Here is a 21,092-nt window from a genome sequence, read left to right on the forward strand (position 1 = left end):
TATTAGTGCATTTGGGATGGGTCGTGCTCCAGCCAAGCAGGGGGAAGAAAAAGATGTTGGCAATAACAAGACCTTGTTTAAGGTTTCTAGGGAACCTGGGACTCCTTTTCATTGGAGCCAAAACTGCTGCATGTGGATAGAGAGGACAGTGTTGGCCTAGAAACTGTAGAGCCCTCAGGTCTACAGGGTGGTTGTATATATGGGATATGGTTGTATTCCTAGAACTCTGTGTGTGTGTGTCTGTGTGTGTGTGTTGCCTTCTTTATTCATCCCTGTGTCAGATTATTCCTCAGGCTACCAAGGAGGAAATTGTTTTTGTAGTAATACATTTGTTGCCAGAACAACAGAAAAGTCTCTGACAATTAATGATAATAAATCCTTGAAATTTTTATTACATTATGCTGACATAATAATTTTATATCTGTAAGCACCCACTTCCCATAGACAGATAGATCTCCTACCCTGTCTTGCTGGATGTCTGGAGGAGGCCCGTGAGCCCAGAGTGTCTCAGGCTTCCCCACACCTTCTTGCTTCTGTCAGCAGGAGTCTAGAAGGAGGCCCAGATACCTACCCCACCTACTCGCCCCAGACTCACAGCCTTGCCTGTGCTAGTTGCCTTGAGTCCACCAGGACTGACTTCATTCTGCACTTGATCTCTGCTTCTGTCGGTCACTGTGGGATGCTCCAAAGCGTCAGGTCACCCATCACCTTCTGCGCTCTAATTGTCATAAGGCCTTGTACATTTCCTGTTCTCGACCTTTCTCCCACTAGACCCCAAATCCTGAGACCAATCTTCTGTGTTCTCAGAAATTCACGGTCCTGCCTGAGCAGAATCTTTTACGTATGCTTAACCTCTCCTCTGACAGTTTCCTTTACTTCCTTAGCCTAATGGAAACCCAGCTCTCCGCTGAGGACGTTGCTCTCCCCACAGCCCTTGTACATTGGGTTTCAGGTGGAGGGAAGTGTCGTCTTTGCTCGCCATTGCCAGGCTATTCCCTCCATCTCTGAATCTCATGTCATCATATTGTATCACCCACTAATCTTATTTTTGCTGTATGGGCAACCCTGGCTCTTCATCATGCGTTGACAGTTTTGTCTCCTGTCTCTTTTACTCTTTCCTAAATTATTCCTGTCTTAATTATTATTGATTGCAATGCAAGGGTAAATGACTCTTCTGATGCTTGGGCTTCTCAGTTCCTTGAATTCATCTTTCTAGTAATTTTTTTTTTTTTTTTTTTGCCTTCCACCCTACCTCCATTACTCATTCCCATGGTCATACCACCCATCCACTCATTGCCATTGAGTGGATTCTGACTCATAGTGACCCTATGGGACAGCGTAGAACTGCCCCATCAAGTTTCACAGATGTCGTTATTACCAATCACAGCAACCTTCCCATGAGCTCAGTTTTATGTCTCCCATTCTCTGATTACCTCTTTCTCTTCCTCTGCACAGCAGTGTATTGGTCCTACTGTCTTTCACTATCTCTCACCTACTTCATGTCTTCTCTTCTTTCCTTTCTCAACTTCAGTTTGGTAGTCAGTCAGTATAATCTCCCCCGCCTAAACCCTTCCTGGCCCTCACTTTTCAAGAGCTTCTTCATTAAACACAAGCCTCCTTCAATCCTCTGCCTCAGCCAGCACTTCTACCCATCAGATGAATGTGACTGGAAAAATAAGGAATAACAATGCTGACTGGTCTCATTTTAATTCGTGACCATGAACCTCAACTCGGTCCTTAAAACTATCTGGCAACCATAGCATATTTTCCTGTCCATATATGCTTCCACCCTCCTAAAGGATTATTTCACAACTGCTTTTCAAACTTTGAATAACTCTTCCTATTTGACACAATCAGAAGGAATTTCACAGCCTCCTACCATCTCATCTGTCTGCTTTCCAACATCTGTACTCACACATCTGGATTTTCTGACGGGGGCTAGGATAAACCTGTATGTGCCCCTATGTAATGCCAGGCTTTGCACTTGTGGATTGGATCCCATTTCTCTCACTCCTCAAGAACGTAGGTCTATAGATTCTCCCTTTTTTCTCCTCCCTCAGTTTTTTTCTTTCTAAGGATTCTCCCCCTCAGTTTACAAACATAATCTTATTTCTCTCTAAAAAAGAAAAAAACAGAAACAAAAAACTCAGTATCAATTGTCCCAACTCATCCCATTTTTGCTCCTCCTCTTGTAGCAGAAATTTTTGGAAGCGTTGTCTCTACGCACTATCTCCAATTTCCCCCTGTTCCATTCTCTCTTAAAGTCATTCCTATGAAACTTTCATGCCCACTACTCCACCAAAACTGCTCTTGTCAAAGTCTCCAGGATCTCCACTGCTAACCCCAATGATCAATTTTTATGTATTTTTTTCCAAAACAGTTAACGATATTTGACACAAGCAATCATTCCCACTTTATTTGGCTTCCAGAATATTTAGTGGTCACACCTCCTCGGTCTCTCTTGCTGGGTCTTCCATATCTCCCTAATGAGGGAGTGCCCTGGGGTCTTGGGTCTCTTTGTCGTCTCTGTCAACCCTCACTCTCTTGGTGAACTCTTCTAGTCTTATGACTTTAAATATTGTCTGTATGCTGAGACCTCTCTATCAGTTACCTCTCTTTGGAATAATGCTGTATAATAACCTTAAAATCTCAGTAGTGAACAACAATAATCATTATTTGGTTCAAGAGTCTACTGGTCATCTGGGGATCAGCTAATCTAGGCTAGGTTTGACTGGGTGGCCAGACTCTGCTTCATGAGTCTTCCAACCGCTTGCTGGGACCCGTGAAGCCTGAATATTTTCCTCATGGCAATGGCAGAGGCGCAAGAGAACAAGCCCAATTGCATGAGCTTTTTTCAAGCGCTTGGTCATGTCATACCTTCAAACATTCTGTTGGCCAAAGCTAATCACATGGCTGGGCCCAAAATCAAGAGTCAGGGAATACATTCTGTCTCTTTAGTGGGAAATGTTTCAAAGTCACTTGGCAGAGGGTATGGATTCAAGGAGGAGTGAAGATTTGAGTTCATTCCGACTCATAGCAACCCTATAGGACAGAGTAGAACTGCCCCGTAGTTTCCAAGGAGCGCCTGGTGGATTAAACTGCCAACCTTTTGGTTAGCAGCTGTAGCACTTAACCACTACGCCACCATGGTTTCCGGAATTAATAATAAAAAAAATAATAATAATAGTATTTATTCCAAGTTAGATGTAACCCCAGCTCTTATAGTTTAGTAAAGGTTATAGACAAGTAAATAGGTGATTAGATTTTCGTGTGATAAGTTTGGAAAAGGCTATTAAGGACAAGATGCTCTGGAATTACATGAGAGGCACCTGACCCAGTTTTTCTGTTTGTACCTTTTTGGTCAGAGGGGTCCTGGAGGAGGAGTTCTCAATGTAAATGAGGATGTAAATGATGAGGTAGAAATTGCCAAATAAAGGTGGAATGGTGAAATGATATAGGTGGAATGAACTATTGAGCATCTTTAAGTATTAGGTGAAAAGAAATTCAGTTATGGAAAGGTTAAATGGTCTGTCCAGGGGTATGCATTGTGATCATGTTGAGCTTAGCTTTGCAATTGTGCTATCCTTAGTTTCTAAGAGGTATAGCCACACACAGAATATCCTGTAGAAGCAACTGTCCATGGAACTTTGAAGCCAGTGTGTATGTAATTCCATTAAAGTAATTAGTACGGCCAGAAAGTATATAAAGATTTGAATGGATGTATTAGGTAAGAGGAGCCCTGGTGGCTCAGTGGTTAAGTGTTTGGCTGCTAACCAAAAGGGTGGCAGTTTTAATCCACCAGCCACTCCTTGGAAACCCTATGGGGCTTCTACTCTGTCCTACAGGGTTGCTATGAGTTGGAATTGACTTGATGGCAACGGAGTTTGGTTGATTAGGTAAGAGGGAAAAAGATTACAGAAAATGTTCTGTAACTTGCTTTTAACCTCTGTCCTGAGTTTTAAATAATGTTTCTGTTTGTAGACCCCTCTACTAAAGGACTTTCAACTTTGGAAATGCCACGAGAATCCTCGTCTGCCCCTACGTTAGAAGCAGGTGTGCCAGAAACAAGCAGCCATTCCTCAGTATCAAGTAAGGTCTCCTCTGGTGATGATGTCACCTAGACTTTGATTTTGGAACATTCTCCGCTATGTTGTTTTCAATTTCGGAATTCTTGGGGAAAAAAATTTTTTTTAATGTTAGTTTGCTCAGTGACTATGTTGTATGCTCTCAGGTCTATGTTTACCATTATCTCAAGTGTTTGATAAATCAGCATAGTTACTGATTGGCCAAGAATCCTAATTTGTTAGTGATTAATCATTGAATTCCATCATTCAATAAAATAAAAATTATATATTACTGGTCTAAACACAATACATGAGATTGGTTTGGGGACAAATGGAAGGCATTGTCCATAGCATAATTTTACATGGAATGCCTTTATTTTAATTAAAATCACCTCCATCACTGACAAAATTTTATCTAGATTATCATAAAATAACGTATCAAATGTATCATGTTCCCAAAGTCATAACTGAATCTAGCCCTTTTGGATCACAAAATAGTAATGGCATGAAATTTAACAGGATCTATAGGAAAAAAATTTTTTTTTTTTTTATAGGAGGCAACCCTGGTGGGGTAGTGCTTAAGTGATACAGCTGCTAACCAAACAAAGGGTTGGCAGTTCGAATCCACCAGGTGCTCCTTGGAAACTCTATGGGGCAGTTCTACTCTGTCCTATAGGGTCGCTATGAGTCGGAATCAACTTGACGGCACTGGGTTTTATAGTAGGCAAATATTTCGAAACTGCCCTCTATTGTTGGATCCTAGGTTTTGTCCATCAGGAGCTTGAGTTCTATTGACATGAAGATAAGGGTGTCAACTTGGCTCAGTCGAGTCAATTAAGAGGCTTTAGCATGGGGCGTTCTCAGTAGGAATCAGAGATACAAGCAAAGGTGCAGCTTCTGCAAACCCTTATCACATGTGCTAGCACATTCTGTGTTCAGTGTGGATGTTGCCTGAAGAGCTGAGTTAATTTTTACTTGATCACCTTTTGAAATGAGGATGATAAGAAGATAAAGACCTTAAGCTAAATGCTGGACTGGTAGTATGGAACATTATCATCTTCATCATTCATTCATTTCTGTATTCATTCATTCAACAACTCTTTTTGTGTCTGTTGGGTGCCAGGCACTGTGGTTGGCACTGGGGATTAAAAGAGAAAATCCTTGCTCTCAAGGAATTTACAATCATAATAGTAACAAGAGCTACCATTTATTTGATACCTATCAAGTGCCAGGCACTGTGCTAAATGGTTTAAACACGTCGTTGTCTTATTCAATCCTTACATCAGTGTGCATGGCAGGTGTTATTGCCCCTATTTGATAGATTAGGAAAAAGAGTTTCAGAATGCTAAGTCACTTGTTCTCAAATCACTTGTGAAGTCATACAGGTAAAGTCATACAGCTACTAAGTGGTGGAGACAGGAATCGATGCTAGAGCTGTTTGACTTTAGAGTTTGTGCTCTTTCTAATACACCACAATGCCTTGCTCAGTTGTGATGAAGATTATAGAAATTCTAAGAAATAGTCTCCAATTGACAGTAATTTGCTCATTCAGAAGCAAAGAAGAATGGACAGTTCCAAATCCAATTATTCTTTTTTTAATCACAAAAAAATCTGAGGCTGTGATAAAAATGCCCATTTTTAAATCCACGTATGAAAATCAGGAAACCGTATTATTTTTCTCCTCCTCATCTGCCATGAGTCATCTAAAAAAACTGAAGAGAGTGAATTCTAGTTAGAATTCCAAAATGGGTATAATATGAAATAGGAAGATTAAATTAGTTTGACTTCACTGCTAGTTAAATGTATCATAAAATAAAAAATGGATCATGGTCCCAAAGTCATGATTGAATCTAGCTTTTTTGGATGTGTCTTAGAGCATCATCAGCTTTTCACTTCCCTCCTCCTGTCCATTAAAAGCATGTTTGACTAGCTCTTGGTGGTGTGCTATGGGGGCACAATGCCAGATGCCTTACACACTGAGCTGAACGTGAAAGGTTTTTACTCTCAGGGAATTCTGCTGTCTTTAAAAACAGCTGAGAATTGGAGAAGTTATTCAGTCATTTGAGGTTTTCAGTCCTTCTTGGAGCCTGAGAGATGCTGCAAAGTTTTAAATTTGTTAAATCTTTTAAAAGATTTCTACTTTGAGTTTTACTTGAAGCTGCACTTCTTAAGTGAGTCATAAAATTGTAAATTTTAACAATCAGCAACTCAAATCTAGGACTTTTCATAATAGTATGAGTAGTTATTTCAGTGAATTCATGAATAATATAGATTCCAAGACGAAAGAATTCCTATCACACCTTTCTCTTGTGATCAGTTTATTAACTGATTACTTTGTAGCTAAACATGCCATGATCACCATTAATCAACCAGCATGCTAATTACATTAAAATAACATTATAATTGATTTCATATCACATCAAGGAGCTGCCTTGGTACCATGATTGTGAAACCTGTGTATAACATTTAAGGCTTTCAAGGGGCCATGCGATCATCCTGGTTTCCATCATCCCCTTGTAGGACATGTAGCTCATAGCCCCAGTTTCTGAAATTGCCCTTCTAAGAGACGTAAGTCCTCAAATATCTGGATGTTTGGGATCATATGGAAAAGGCACTCGATGATGCAGTGCCTGGTGTATTGGGCTTGCAGTGACTGTTGGGAACGCTTGCAGGGGAGGAGAAATGGAGGCAGGCTGCTTTCTGACTCAGCAGCCTACTGGCAGAAGTGCCTTTAATTGTTTTCTTGTTTGGACATGCTTATAACTTGACATTTCACTGGTGGGATATTTGCCAATGCTTAATTGCAGGATAAAAATGTTACCACTATTTTCTAAAACAAAGACATGTACTAGAATATACTCATGGAATGTTATTTGAATCACATTTTCTCAAATAGACGTTTAAAACAGAATTGACTTTGATGTCAATATATTTTGGGTTTAGGACCACCTCAATTGCTGGTTGGTTCCAAGTAACGTAATTTCGTTTGCTTTGATTTCTGTCTCTAAAAATTGGGGTTAATATGTGTCATCCTACTTCAAAACACACACACACCCCCACACACCCACACCCTCACAGTACCCCTCATGGGATATAATGAAGACTGAAACTACGTATGTGATGCCTCACAAGCTCCATGAAAGCAAGTTAAGCTATAAATTCAAAGTAGCATCATCTGTCTTAAATCCTTTTTTGGAACAAGGCAGAGTGTATAAGTTAAAAAAAAAATCATATTGTTGTAACTGGGATAAATATTTACGGGCTATGGATAAGTGCTAACAGGCACCGTTACCTCCTTTACTGACTGAAGAAAAGCACCTAGGATAGCATAGTGTATTGGTTTTTTTGTTAGGATAGGAGCATACAATTTATCAAACAATTGCAAATAACTAATGCAGGTTCAATTGATTCTATTTGGATGTGTAGCACCTTTGTATGCTGTGGAAATATATTCCCCCTAGTAATCATCTCCCAATTTCCTCCATATAGCTCAGTATAGGCAAATGAAAAGGGGATCCCTGGGAACTCTGACAATGAGCCAATTAATGAAGAGACAGCTGGAACATCAGTCTAGCGCCCCCCATAACATCAGCAACTGGGACACTGGTGGGTCAAGCTTTTTCTTCTTGTTTTACCTCTCAGATTAGCTAATGCCACTTTCTCATGTCCACTCTGCTCCCTCATTAAGGAAAAAGATTTTGCTCATGTTCTTTGGTTCAAATAATTTAAAAAGATAAGGTAATTAATCAGCCTATTTAAACTTTCCAAGTGTCTGGAAGTGCAAGCTCTTCCATCTAGGCTGGTCCAACTCTTTTTTTTCTCAAAGACTGAGATTCCAGATCTTAGGTTATTTATTGGGGAGTTAAATGGTGGAAATACATAAAGGAGGGAATGGAACTTTAATTTCATGGTGCAAGTTGGAAAAAAAAAAAAAAAACACACCAGATTATCAGTATTATCTAATGAGGTCATGTATGTGATAGTGTTTTATCAGCTATAAAGTGCCAGAAAATAAGGGAATAATAATATTAATAAATGTCAGCTTAGCAACATCTCGATCTGCCAGTAGGTTTGGGAATATGAGTTCTGTGTTTTAGTCAGCAGGGTCACCAGGTTGCAGCCGCACACCCTCATGCTCATATGATGGAACTGCATCTAACCTCAGTTTTAAAGTAAGAATCGACTGCCACCATGTGTCTACTTCAACATGATCACTCTGCATTTTCCAAATTTCCTTACCACATTCTGCACATGTGCTACTTTCTCAGCCAGTGGCACTGCCACAATCCTTCTCTTTTAAGGGCCTGCCTTTTTTTTTCTTTCTTTTTTTAATTAAATGGGTCATTTGAAAGAGAAAATTATCTATGTGAAAGCACTTTGAAGTATACATGCACTATGAAAATGTAAGGGTTTATTACTGTAATATCCTCTGTGGGCCAACACTTGGATTGGACTCTTTTAGTATCTTGGCTAGTACTTTTTGGCTACACTTATTTGAAATTAATATTCTTCCTTATGACTAGGAATTATAATTTCCACAAAAGCAAAATCTTGGGATACTGTTACTTTTTTTCACAACCATATTTATTTACATTTCATCTTATTTTCCCATTAAAAAAAAAGTCAAGATAATTAGATAACTAAAGCCCACAGACCATACCAAACCCTACATTTAACATACAGTTTCAACTCTCCTGGCCTTTATAAGGGTTCTTAACATTTTAAAGTTTTAAAACGTTTTTTCCTTCTTTCAGTAATAAGTGGTAGTGAGTAATAAAATGGCCCAAAGCCAAAAGGCAAGGCAGAAATGGGGAAGACACTGGGCAACCAACCTTAAGAGTTTACTGACTTTGGGTCAAGTCCTTCTGTCCACACCAAAGAGGACTGTCTTTCCCTCTTTACTGAGGTGAAGCAATGTAAGGAACTGAGAATGAAAGATTTTGTTTGGTTAGGTCCCTGATAACTAAATGGCAGCTTCTGTTAAGTTGACCTGGAGGCTCTGAAGATTATTTTATCGATTAATTCAGCCTAAACTAACAATTTTAGATTCTGACTACAATCACAACCTAGTTTGATCGGCTCAGAAGAGTTACAAAAAGGCAAATTGATCTCAATTTCCAATCTAAATCTTAATTTAAAAAATATGCATGATGCCAAATAACCCATTTAACTGAATTTTTTGCTTTTTAACCAAACTTCAACCTTGTTCACATCCCTCTGCCTTCTCATTTAACACTTCCATTTACATGCCATCTGAATTTCTTACACCTGCGTTTTCTTGGGTTTGTTTTCATCCTCCAAGCTGGTTCTCTAGTCACCAAATTCTACTTGAGCTTCATCTCAATATTTTTGTTTTTATTAGTGCCAAAAATTATTTCCCAAATATGAAACCAGAGGAGAGTGATTGAAAGCATAGTACCAGGTTAGGTGGAGTGCTGACTTTACACCACATACGTTGACTCCAAAAGAATGGATATGGTCATGTAGGCACGCTGGAAAAGCAGTCTAACACATGGGTCATGATGGAGTCACCTCAACATGTACCAGCACACTCACAGAAAACCCACCTCTTCTCCATCCTTGCACATCTGGGTGACTTGCTTCTTTGCCTCATGTCTCATGTAAAGCAGGTGTTCCTGAAGCACACTCCTCCATTTCTGCCCTGCTCCCCTGTCCCTGTTTCCCATGCCCTGTCCAACACCTATCATTTCCTTGCTACCAGTTCCACATGTTTACCGTATGATCTTTCTGGCCATTGCCCCAAATGATCACTTATATATTTATTCATTTGCATAAAACATTCCTTTCATAGTTGTGACATTAGCCTTTCAGTTCATATCAGAAGATAGCATTTGAGCTTTTTTTGCAGAGGGGAATTCTGGGCATATTTTGGATGTTTTTAGAGGATCTCCTGCTTTTGATTACATTTCATATACCTGAGTGGCAGGTTTGTAGCAAAATCCCCAAACCACCCTACCCTAAAATCTAGGCTGTGTCCTTTAAATGTTAATAGTCAATAGTTAACTATGACCACAAATTGGCCCCAGAGATTATTGGTTAAATTCTTTGTACTGTGAGTTGTGCAACATTGATCACATGGAAGACTGAAATGCTCTATTTATCCACAGAACAGATACAGCCTGGGAAACGCCAGTGTAATGTGCCAACGTGCCTAAATCCTGACCCAGAGGGGCAGCCGCTGAGAATGAGAGGTTAGTTCTGTCCCTTAATTTCAGACTGTGAGAGCTGAGAGTAGCTGTAGATGTTAGCTATCTAGTCATCCAACAGGTGCTGAGCCCTCTCCTTTAGCAGCTCCGTAAAGTGGGTCCAACCTTTGCTCAAACACCTCTAGGAACTGGGAATGCATGACACCTCACTTTTGAACATTACTGACAGAAAGTTCTTCCTTATGGTGACTGTCTAACCTTTGTAGCCACATAGAACAAGTCTGGTTTCACATAATTTTTTAAGATGTTTGAACATAGTCTCACACTACTTATTCCCCCAGTCTTCTTTTCTAGACCAGATATCCCTCATTCTTTCAATATCCCTTCTAATACATATCAGTTTTCCTTATCATCTTGTATCTACATTTTTCAGCTTGGTTCAGCTTATATGACCTCCTTCAAGAATGTTCAATTCATAGGTGAACAGCTTCTTTTCAACTCTATGAAATTGCACAAAAAACACAATTGACTTTATGCTACTCGTGAGAGCAAGCTGAGGATAAATCTGTGCTAAGACATTTTTTTTTTTTTAAGGCAGTTACGGGGGGTTAAGATAGTTCATCAGGATTTTTGTTTTTCAAAACTCATCCCATGGCCAGTGAATCATTACTTTTATTCTTTCTCAATTCAGAAAATAGGTTAACTTATCATTTGGAAGAAAACAAAACAAAATAAAACGCATTTCATAACTAGTCCCTTAAGTCAAGCAGACCTATTTTTCTAGACCATATTACTCTTCTGATTTTCCTGTGGAATGAAGAGATATTTATCTTCAGCTTTTGTTAACATTTCTTTAGCAGCGAGTAGTAGTTTTAGCCCCTCAATCAGATGAGACAAGACTTCCTCACCTATGGGGCTGGAAAAATCTTTTATGAATACAAGTCAGGGTGGTTGAAAACCTCTGGTGCTGCTGGTTCATGATTTGGTGACTCAGTTAGTAGTGGCCAAATGGAATGAGGTCATGGGAATGAAGATGGAAAGTGAGTCTCTTCCAGGATGAACTGGAGAGTCCATTGATGCCGTGGCCGCGGGGAGACTGTTGCATGCACGCATGCTTGGAGACAAATAAGCACCTTCATAGTTTTTCCTGTCTTCAAGGGGCTTTTGTCAGAATCTCCCACTGGGAAGCTGAGTTTTATCTGAGTTTCTTAGAATCCTGTTTCCATTCCTAGTTCTGTGTAGGGTACACCTTGGGTATATCCAGAAGGGGAACCAGCAGTGGTGTAATCAGGAGTGTTGCCAGCAACTGGGGGCTAATGGGACTGCCTATAAAGTGGCAGACTTAGCTGTGGCTCAGCTATAACAACGCTCTATGGTTTCCTCTTTCCATTAGTCTTTGCTCCCACTTCACTGGAAGTATTAAAAAAATGTATTGATTCAGCTAATATTGCTTTATGGGGGCCAATGCCCTATAACTTAACCTTTCTGCTTTTATTGACTACTGCTATATATATTGCATTATACATTCTGTGTTGTCATATGGAAAAACAACGTCACAGTGCTATTCTCAAAAATAGATAACCTAATTTTTTTTTTTTTAATCTTTGCCCTAGTAACCTGTGAGCACACCTGAGCTCTTTCTGATTTTTTTCTAAATCAAGAAGTAAAAGGGAGCTAGGAGTAAAAAAAAAAAAAAACTTTTTTTTTTTTGTACAGCTGTTAAAATCATATAAGCAGAAACAAATAAACCATGACCTATCTTGAATTTATTTTACCATTGAGGGTCTTTCATGATGTAACTGGAATGGCCAAGTCACAGCACTCTGAATGTGACCTTTGGGAGGTTTCTGAGAGAAGAACTGGACCTTTCCTGCCCTCTAGAAGCTGATTTTTATTCACCAGTTGTCTCTTCACTGCTTACCCAGGTGCCACTAAGTCCAGCCTGCTCTCAGCACCCAGCATAGTCAGTATGTTTGTGCCGGCACCCGAGGAGTTCACTGATGAGCAGCCCACCGTGATGACCGACAAGTAAGCTGGCCGTTATGTTCTTCACCGCGTTGCAGAGTTAGACTTCGGTCACGTGGGTGTAAGAAGGCGTCCCAGAAGGCAGGGTTTGGTCCTGTGGCATAATTCGCTCTTTAAGTGGGTGTAGCGTGTCAATGTGCACTTGTGATTTTAGAGACATGGTGTCACACGGGCAGCTTCTACGTATGCCTAGGAATTTTTCTTTTTTTAATTTGGACAAATGCAAAAACTATTCACTTACTGATTGTCTCTAGAAATAACTTCATAGGAATAAAATCCCTCAACCAGAAGCTTCAGACGGTTAGGATGGGAACAAGTACGAGACTTGATTCTTGTTCCACCCAGCCAGTAGAATTCATTCTCTGAATCTCAAATCGGTTATGTCACCTTTTAGCTGGTCAGTTTTCAGTATCCCCAGATTTCTTGTAGGCTTAAGGTGCAAGTATCTTAGCCCTGGTGGCACTGCAAAGTTGTAAAGAGGTGGGCTGCTAACCAAAATGTCGGTGGTTCAAATCCACCAGCCGCCTCTTGGAAGCCCTATGGGGCAGTTCTACGCTGTCCTGTAGGGTCACTGTGAGCCAGAATCAACTGGATGGCAATGGGTTGGAGTTGTTTTTGGTTTTCAGATTTGGTTTCACCAGGCACTCTTTCTCCAAGCCCATCACCTTTTCTAGAGCGTGTCTAATCTGTTCTCACTTCTGTGATTTCATGGGTGTCCTTCCCTCTGTACTGTCTCTGCCTGGTGAACTCTTATTCATGCTTCAAGACTCAGCTTAAGGCAAAGTTTCCCTGACCGCTCTAGGCAGAATTACTCAAGCCATTCTCTTGAGTTTCTATAGCATTTAGTACATATCTCTATTATAGAACTTACCATATTGTATTTTAATTATTTTTTTGTTTATACATTTATGTTCTGTAATAGATTGTGAGATCCTTGGGGAATGGACCATTTCTTCTGTATTTTATGCTATTAGCTTCCAGTATGTTGCCTGGCACACACATATATGTTGAGCAAGTATGAGAAAAAATAAGAGTTGCAGGATTTTAAGTTCGGAGGGATCCACTTGTCCCAGAAAGGCTTCCTGGTAAAGATGACCCAGTTGATGAATTGCATAGGCCTCTGATAAAAGGAGAGGAGGATGAGGTGGAAGGGGCTGGTGTGAGTGTCCATGTGGCTGAGCACAGCTGATGGTCATTACTGAAGAAGTGAAGGTGCCCATCTTGTACAGCCACCTGTGAAGGGCTCCTCTCAGTCTTCCTTTCGTGTAATTTCCCCCATTTCATGTCCTCCTCCAAGTTCCAATCCTTCCTTATTAACTTTCCAGATGCCTTTGTGATATTCCATCTCTCTTCTTTTTATTCACAATTGTGAATCCTATATTTTAAAAATTCAATTGGGAAAGAGTTTTTTTTTTAATAACTTTATTTTTGCTTATTTTTAGGAAGGTTTCAGATGGAAGGTCCCAATAGCAGTCATAATTTTGGTTTCCTTGCTATCTCCAGTAGACTTTCCCTTCCCTTTACAAAGCTGCACAGCTGGGGCAACAAAGAGCTCTGGCTTTGGTTGAAGGTTCCTGGGTAGTGCATCGGTTTGTGCTCAACTACTAACCTGAAGATTGGCAGTTTGAACCCACCCATCGATGCTGTGGAAGAAAGGTCTAATGGCCTGCTTCCACAAAGATTACAGCCAAGAAAACCCTATGGGATACTTATACTCTGTAACACAGGGGGTTGACATGAATCAGAATTGACTTCATGGCAAAGGGTTTGGGTCTTTTGGTTTGGCTTTCATTGAGTTCAGTTAAACCTACACTAAAAAAAAACTTGAAAACTTGTTACTGTCAAGTCGATTCCAACTCATAGCAACCTTATAGGACAGAGTAGAACTGCACCATAGGGTTTTTAAGGAGTGGCTGGTGGATTTGAACTGCTGACCTTTTGGTTAGCAGCCAAGCTCTTAACCACTGCACCAGCAGGCCTCCTAAACCCACACTAAAAAAAAAAAAAAATTTTTTTTTTAAGACACTACAAATACCAATAAGTTTTAAGTTACTTAAGAACAGGTATCATATTATTTGTGTTTTACATATTAAATTCAATAGGTACAGTGAGTTTTTAAAACTGACCTGAGTAAGTGGTAGAGAAGAGACTGCAATCCAAACTCTCCTGGCCGTCCAGAGTGTTCTGTTCACTCGATGACCCCATCTCCCACCTGCAAATAGGACATTTTTTAATCTAAAAGCTTAGGAAGGCTTCTATATGTGCCTAGGCATTTTTCTTTTTTAATTTGGACAAATACAAAAAATGTCCATTAGTGCTTATCCCCAGTGGTCATTTCACATGCATAAACTCCCTGGACCAGAAGCCTCACACTGTTAGTCCAATTAGCACTCATAAGAGGGAGCAATAAATCACGTGCAGGCCAGATGTTTGTGAGCTGGCAGGATGTTTTCCGTAATCAGAGAAACCTTCATGCTCAGTGCTCTGCATGCTGTTTCTTCGTCTGTACTGATGATGGCACTGGAGTCTCCTTTTTATCCTTTTAGAAACTTTTCCAGGACTCATCAGAAATGGCTATGTGCGGTTTGTTGTATTTTGAAACCACTGATTGACTTTTATGGAAAGCGTCCCTCTGTTTTACCTGCAGGTGCCATGACTGTGGGGCCATTCTGGAAGAATACGATGAAGAAACTCTAGGGCTAGCCATTGTGGTTCTCTCAACATTCATTCACTTAAGTCCGGACTTGGCGGCCCCGCTGTTGCTGGACATCATGCAATCTGTGGGAAGGTGAATGTCTGGCTTCTGTTTTGTTTTGGAGAAAGGAACCTTATTCAGTCTATAGCTGGAAATAAAAACTACCAGCTCAAAAGTGAAACATCCAGTAGCCTTTTAGATGCTTGATATTTGTGGGATCAGCTCAGACTATTTCAAAAAATGGACTAGACGGATCTTTTCACTGAATTCCCCAGCTGTGTAGTGTCATGAATCCTCAGTGTCAGAGGGATGCTAGAGGAAAGTATACTAAAAATCCTGCTGTTTCTTGTTTTCAATTAGTACATGAGCTAGTGTATGTAAAGGTGCTTAGAACAGTGCCTGGTTAATGGTAAGCATATTATACTTACTAGCTATTATATAATAATAAAAAAAAATTTTTTTATTATTATTATAGTAGTTATCTCTCTTTACCTGTTTTCAGATGGATTCTCTAGGTATTTTCTAGTCTTGAGGATATCTCACTTAGCTGTGCAACTTAGGCCATTGCCATGTGAAGGGATAAATAGAAATATAGCAGGTTTCACATTTCTGACTTGGATGCAAGAATAATGAACTGATTTTGGGAACAGGGCCTTCAGCCTGATAGAGTGAAGATTACGTTTTGCTGCTTTGAGAATGTTCATGTCAAGACAATTCCATTTAGTCGATAATTAATTAGAATATGATATATTTCATGGATATGAAAAAAAGTTTAAATTCAGTAACAAACAAACTGTAGTCCTGGCATATACAATTTATAGGAGAGGACTGAATTAAATTCCACAGGAATTGACTAAGTACCTAATCTGTGCTAGCACAGTGCAAGGGACTTTAGGCTGTAAAGAAGCTCTTGTCCTCAAGTACTCTGTGGCTTGGTTGTTGAAGAGGACAGCTATATATGGGATAATTAAGTAGCCATACAAGATTGGACATGGTTAAGTGCTGTCATTGGTGGTGTGAGTGGTAAGTGCTATGGAAGTTCAGGATGGAAAAAGCCTGGATGGAGGAGATGAGACGAGGACTCTGCAAATTCCTGGTATTTGACGGAGGGAAAGAGAATGGATCTTAATGGAGCTAAAATGTAATCTTTTATTGAATGAAGAAATGCTAATGTTGAATTAAAGACAAACAGAAAAGGATTAGGAAGACAAATGCACAAACAAACAAACAAAACAAAAGGGCAAAAACAAAAAAAACCTCAATCCCCAAAATATATCACTGTCTTATCCTCCTTTCCTCATTTTATTCTGTTTTATCCCTAGGAGTCATAGAGTAAGAGAAGGTGTAAAAGTCAGCCTAACTAGTCCACCTCAAATTCTTAGAACTAGCCAATGTGCAAAGTAAGTAACTAATATGGGGAAAAGATAAATCACTTAATCAAAGTAAGTGACAATATGTGAGAAAAGATAAATCATTTCATTTAAGCCCTTGATTTTTACCTCATTATAATAACTATAGAATGCATGTTGTATCAGCTATCAACTTGTGGAGCTGAGGGATTTTATTAATGCAAGTTCACAATTTTGACTGTTTTAGTTTTAGAACAGGTAGAATTGTTGCTTTGCTCTGTCACCATCTCCTGGAAACAGCCAATCTAAGTGATGATAGATAGGCAAAGGGCCATTGTTTTTGTTTTTTGTTTGTGTTAACATAGCAAGAATAAACCATGTTCAAGCACTGCCAACTGTTAAGCTGGAAACACATGAGCTTTGAAGAAAAGCAAGGGAAAAACAGTAGCAGGTTCTATTTTACATTTTTACATATACCTATATTTAAATCTCTCCCTCTTTGGTAGACTAGCAAGGGACAGTAAGAGCATTTAAGGCAAGCTGCGACAATTTCTAGAAATCTAAAGCTAGTTACCAAAGTTACCAAGAAATCCATCTGGATGGAAGGAATACACAGAGTCACTGTACCAAAAAGAATTGATCGACATCCAACCATTTCAGAGATGGCATATGATCAAGAACCAATGGTACCGAAGAAAGAAGTCCAGGCCGCACTGAAGGCATTGGGGAAAAACAAGGCTTCAGGAATTGATGGAATACCAACTGAGATATTTCAGCAAACGAATGGAATGCTTGAAGTGCTGACTCGTTTATGCCAAGAAATTTGGAAGACAACTACCTGGCCAACCTACTAGAAGGGATCATATTTGTGCCCATTCCAAAGAAAGGTGATCCAATAGGATTTGGAAATTACCAAACAATATCATTAATATGGTATTGTTATATTAATTAATCCCCCACGTGTCTGTCAGTTTGTCATACTGTGGAGGCTTGCATGTTTTTGTGATGCTGGAAGTTATGCATACTGCATATTGCTCATATGCAAGTTCAAGCCGAAACTGAAGAAAATCAGAGCAAGCCCACGAGAGCCAAATTATGACCTTGAGTATATCCCACCTGAATTTAGAGACTGTCTGAAGAATAGATTCGACACATTGAACACTAGTGGCCGAAGACCAGACAAGTTGTGGAATGACATCAAGGACATCATCCATGAAGAAAGCAAGAGGTCACTGAAAAGACAGGAAAGAAAGAAAAGACCAAGATGGATGTCAGAGGAGACTCTGAAACTTGCTCTTGAGCGTCGAGTGGCTAAAGCAAAAGGAAGAATTGATGAAGTAAATGAACTGAACAGAAGATTTCAAAGGGCGTCTCGAGAAGAAAAAGTAAAGTATTATAATGACATGTGCAAAGAACTAGAGATGGAAAACCAAAAGGGAAGAACACGCTCGGCATTTCTCAAGCTGAAAGAACTGAAGAAAAAATTCAAGCCTCGAATTGCAGTAGTGAAGGATTCTATGGGGAAAATATTAAATGACACAGGAAGCATCAAAAGAAGATGGAAGGAATACACAGAGTCATTATACCAAAAAGAATTAGTCGGTGTTCAACCATTTCAAGAGGTGGCATATGATCAGGAACTGATGGTACTGAAGGAAGAAGTCCAAGCTGCTCTGAAGGCATTGGTGAAAAACAAGGCTATGGGAATTGATGGAATATCAACTGAGATGTTTCAACAAATAGATGCAGTACTGGAGGTGCTCACTCGTCTATGCCAAGAAATATGGAAGACAGCTTCCTGGCCAACTGACTGGAAGAGATCTGTATTTATGCCTATTCCCAAGAAAGGTGATCCAACTGAATGTGGAAATTATAGAACAATATCATTAATATCATACACAAGCAAAATTTTGCTGAAGATCATTCAAAAAGTTGTTGCAGCAGTATATTGACAGGGAACTGCCAGAAATTCAGGTCAGTTTCAGAAGAGGACGTGGAACCAGGGATATCATTGCTGATGTCAGATGGATCCTGGCTGAAAGCAGAGAATACCAGAAGGATGTTAACCTGTGTTTTATTGACTATGCAAAGGCATTTGACTCTGTGGATCATAACAAATTATGGATAACATTGCGAAGAATGGGAATTCCAGAGCACTTAATTGTGCTCATGAGGAAGCTTTACATAGATCAAGAGGCAGTTTTTCGGATAGAACAAGGGGATACTGATTGGTTTAAAGTCAGGAAAGGTGTGTGTCAGAGTTCTATTCTTTCACCATACCTATTCAATCTGTATGCTGAGCAAATAATCTGAGAAGCTGGACTGTATGAAGAAGAACAGGGCATCAGGATTGGAGGAAGACTCATTAACAACCTGCATTATGCAGATGACACAACCTTGCTTGCTGAAAGTGAAAAAGACTTGAAGCACTTCCTAATGAAGATCAAAGACCACAGCCTTCAGTATGGATTGCAACTCAGCGTAAAGAAAACAAAAATCCTCACAGCTGGACCAATGAGCAACATCATGATAAATGGAGAAAAGATTGAAGTTGTCAAAGATTTCGTTTTATTTGGATCCACAATCAACAGCCAAGGAAGTAGTAGTCAAGAAATCAAAAGACGCGTTGAGTTGGGTAGATCTGCTGCAAAGGACCTCTTTAAAGTGTTGAAGAGCAAAGATGTCACCTTGAGGACTAAGGTGCACCTGACCCAAGCCATAGTATTTTCAATCGCATCATATGCATTTGAAAGCTGGACGATGAATAAGGAAGACCGAAGAAGAGTTGACGCCTTTGAATTGTGGTGTTGGCGAAGAATATTGAATATACCATGGACTGCCAAAAGAGTGAACAAATCTGTCTTGGAAGAAGTGCAGCCAGAATGCTCCTTAGAGGCAAGAATGGTGAGACTGCATCTTACATACTTTGGACATGTTGTCAGGAGGGATCAATCCCTGGAGAAAGACATCATGCTTGGCAGAGTACAGGGTCAGTGGAAAAGAGGAAAACCCTCAATGAGGTGGATTGACACAGTGACTGCAACAATGAGCTCAAGCATAACAACGATTGTAAGGATGGTGCAGGACCATGTAGTGTTTCGTTCTGTTGTGCATAGGGTCACTGTGAGTCAGAACCGACTCGATGACACCTAACAACAACAACAATATCATTAATATTGCGTGTAAGTAAAATTTTGCTGAAGATAATTCAAAAGTGGTTGCAGCAATGCATTGACAAGGAACTGCCAGGATTTCCAGCAAGATTCAGAAGAGGGTGTGGAATGAGGGATATCATTGCTAATGTCAGATGGATCTTGGCTAAAAGCAGAGAATACCAGAAAGAAGTTGACCTGTGCTTTATTGACTATGCAAAGGCATTTGACTACGTGGGTCATAACAAATTATGGATAACATTGCAAAGAATGGGAATTCCAGAACACTTAATTGTGCTCCTGCAGAGCCTATACACAGACCAAGAGGCAGTCGTTGGAATAAAACAAGGGGATACTGCATGGTTTAAGATCAGGAAAGGTGTGCATCAGGGTTGTATCCTTTTACCATACTTACTCAATCTGTGTGCTGAGCAAATAATCCGAGAAGCTGGACTATATGAAGAAGAATGCAGCATCAGGATTGAGGAAGTTCATTAACAACCTGCGTTATGCAGATGACACAACCTTGCTTGCTGAGAGTGAAGAGGACTTGAAGCACTTACTGATGAAGTTTAAGACTACAGCCTTCAGTATGAATTACACCTCAACATAAAGAAAAAAAAATCCTCATAACTGGACCAATAAGCAACATTATTATATACGGAGAAAAGATTCAAGTTGTCAAGGATTTCATTTTATTTAGATCCACAATCAATGCCCATGGAAGCAACAGTCAAGAAATCAAACAACATATTGCATTGGGCAAATCTGCTGCAAAAGACCTCTTTAAAGTGTTAAAAAGCAAAGATGTCACCTTGAGGACTAAGGTACACCTGACCCAAGCCAGGGTATTTTTAATAGTCTCATTTGCATGCCAAACCTGGACAATGAATAAGGAAAACTAAAAAAGAATTGATGCATTTGAATTATGGCATTGGCGAAGAATATTCAATATACCATGGACTGCCAGAGGAATGAACAAATCTGACTTGGAAGAAGGACAGCCGGAATGTTCCTTGGACACGAGGATAATGAGACTTCATCTCAGTACTTTGGACGTGTTATCAGGAGGGGCCAGTCCCTGGAGAAGGACATCATGCTTAGTAAAGTGGAGGGTCCGAGAAAAAAAGAAGACCATCAATGAGATGGATTGGCACAGTGGCTGTAACAGTGGGCTCACGCCATGAATGTGAGGACGGTGCAGGACCAGGCAGTGTTTCATTCTGTTGTACACAGGGTCACTGAGTCAGAACTGACTCCAGGGCACCTAACAACACCACCACCAAAATCATGGCTTGGCAGTCAACTGAATCATGGCTTCCTTGCATGCCTTAAGGAAGAACATGTAGAATACTACCTCGAAGAACAGATGAGTTAATGTGGGTTTACGAATGCTTTATTTATTTATGCTAGTCACGGCCACAAAACCCATTCCCAAAGGTGTTTTAGAGTATGTAAACTCAGCGTAATCCCTTTGTTTACCACCTAAGCCTTTCCCAATGGGATTCAATATTTTGCTCTCTACTTAAACCAAAAAAAAAAAAAAAAAAAACCAAACCCATTGCCCTCAAGTTGATTTGACTCACAGTGACCCTATGGGACAGATTAGAACTGCCCCATAGGGCTTCCAAGGCTGTAAT

At 39.9% G+C, this 21,092-nt stretch overlaps 1 protein-coding gene across 3 annotated transcripts in view; it reads left to right on the top strand.

Moving 5' to 3' along the window:
- Positions 1 to 21,092, top strand: part of UNC79 (unc-79 homolog, NALCN channel complex subunit) — a 202,209-nt gene that overhangs the window by 126,169 nt on the left and 54,948 nt on the right. For all 3 annotated transcript variants that reach the window (XM_064292905.1, XM_064292906.1, XM_064292907.1), the window contains 5 exons: positions 3,982 to 4,089; positions 7,554 to 7,670; positions 10,193 to 10,276; positions 12,157 to 12,259; positions 14,904 to 15,044. In XM_064292905.1, coding sequence (XP_064148975.1) covers positions 3,982 to 4,089; positions 7,554 to 7,670; positions 10,193 to 10,276; positions 12,157 to 12,259; positions 14,904 to 15,044 — 553 coding nt within the window. The remainder of the gene's footprint in view (positions 1 to 3,981; positions 4,090 to 7,553; positions 7,671 to 10,192; positions 10,277 to 12,156; positions 12,260 to 14,903; positions 15,045 to 21,092) is intronic.

This window comes from Loxodonta africana, chromosome 10 (genome assembly GCF_030014295.1).
Source record: "Loxodonta africana isolate mLoxAfr1 chromosome 10, mLoxAfr1.hap2, whole genome shotgun sequence".
Classification (NCBI taxonomy): Eukaryota; Metazoa; Chordata; class Mammalia; order Proboscidea; family Elephantidae; genus Loxodonta; species Loxodonta africana.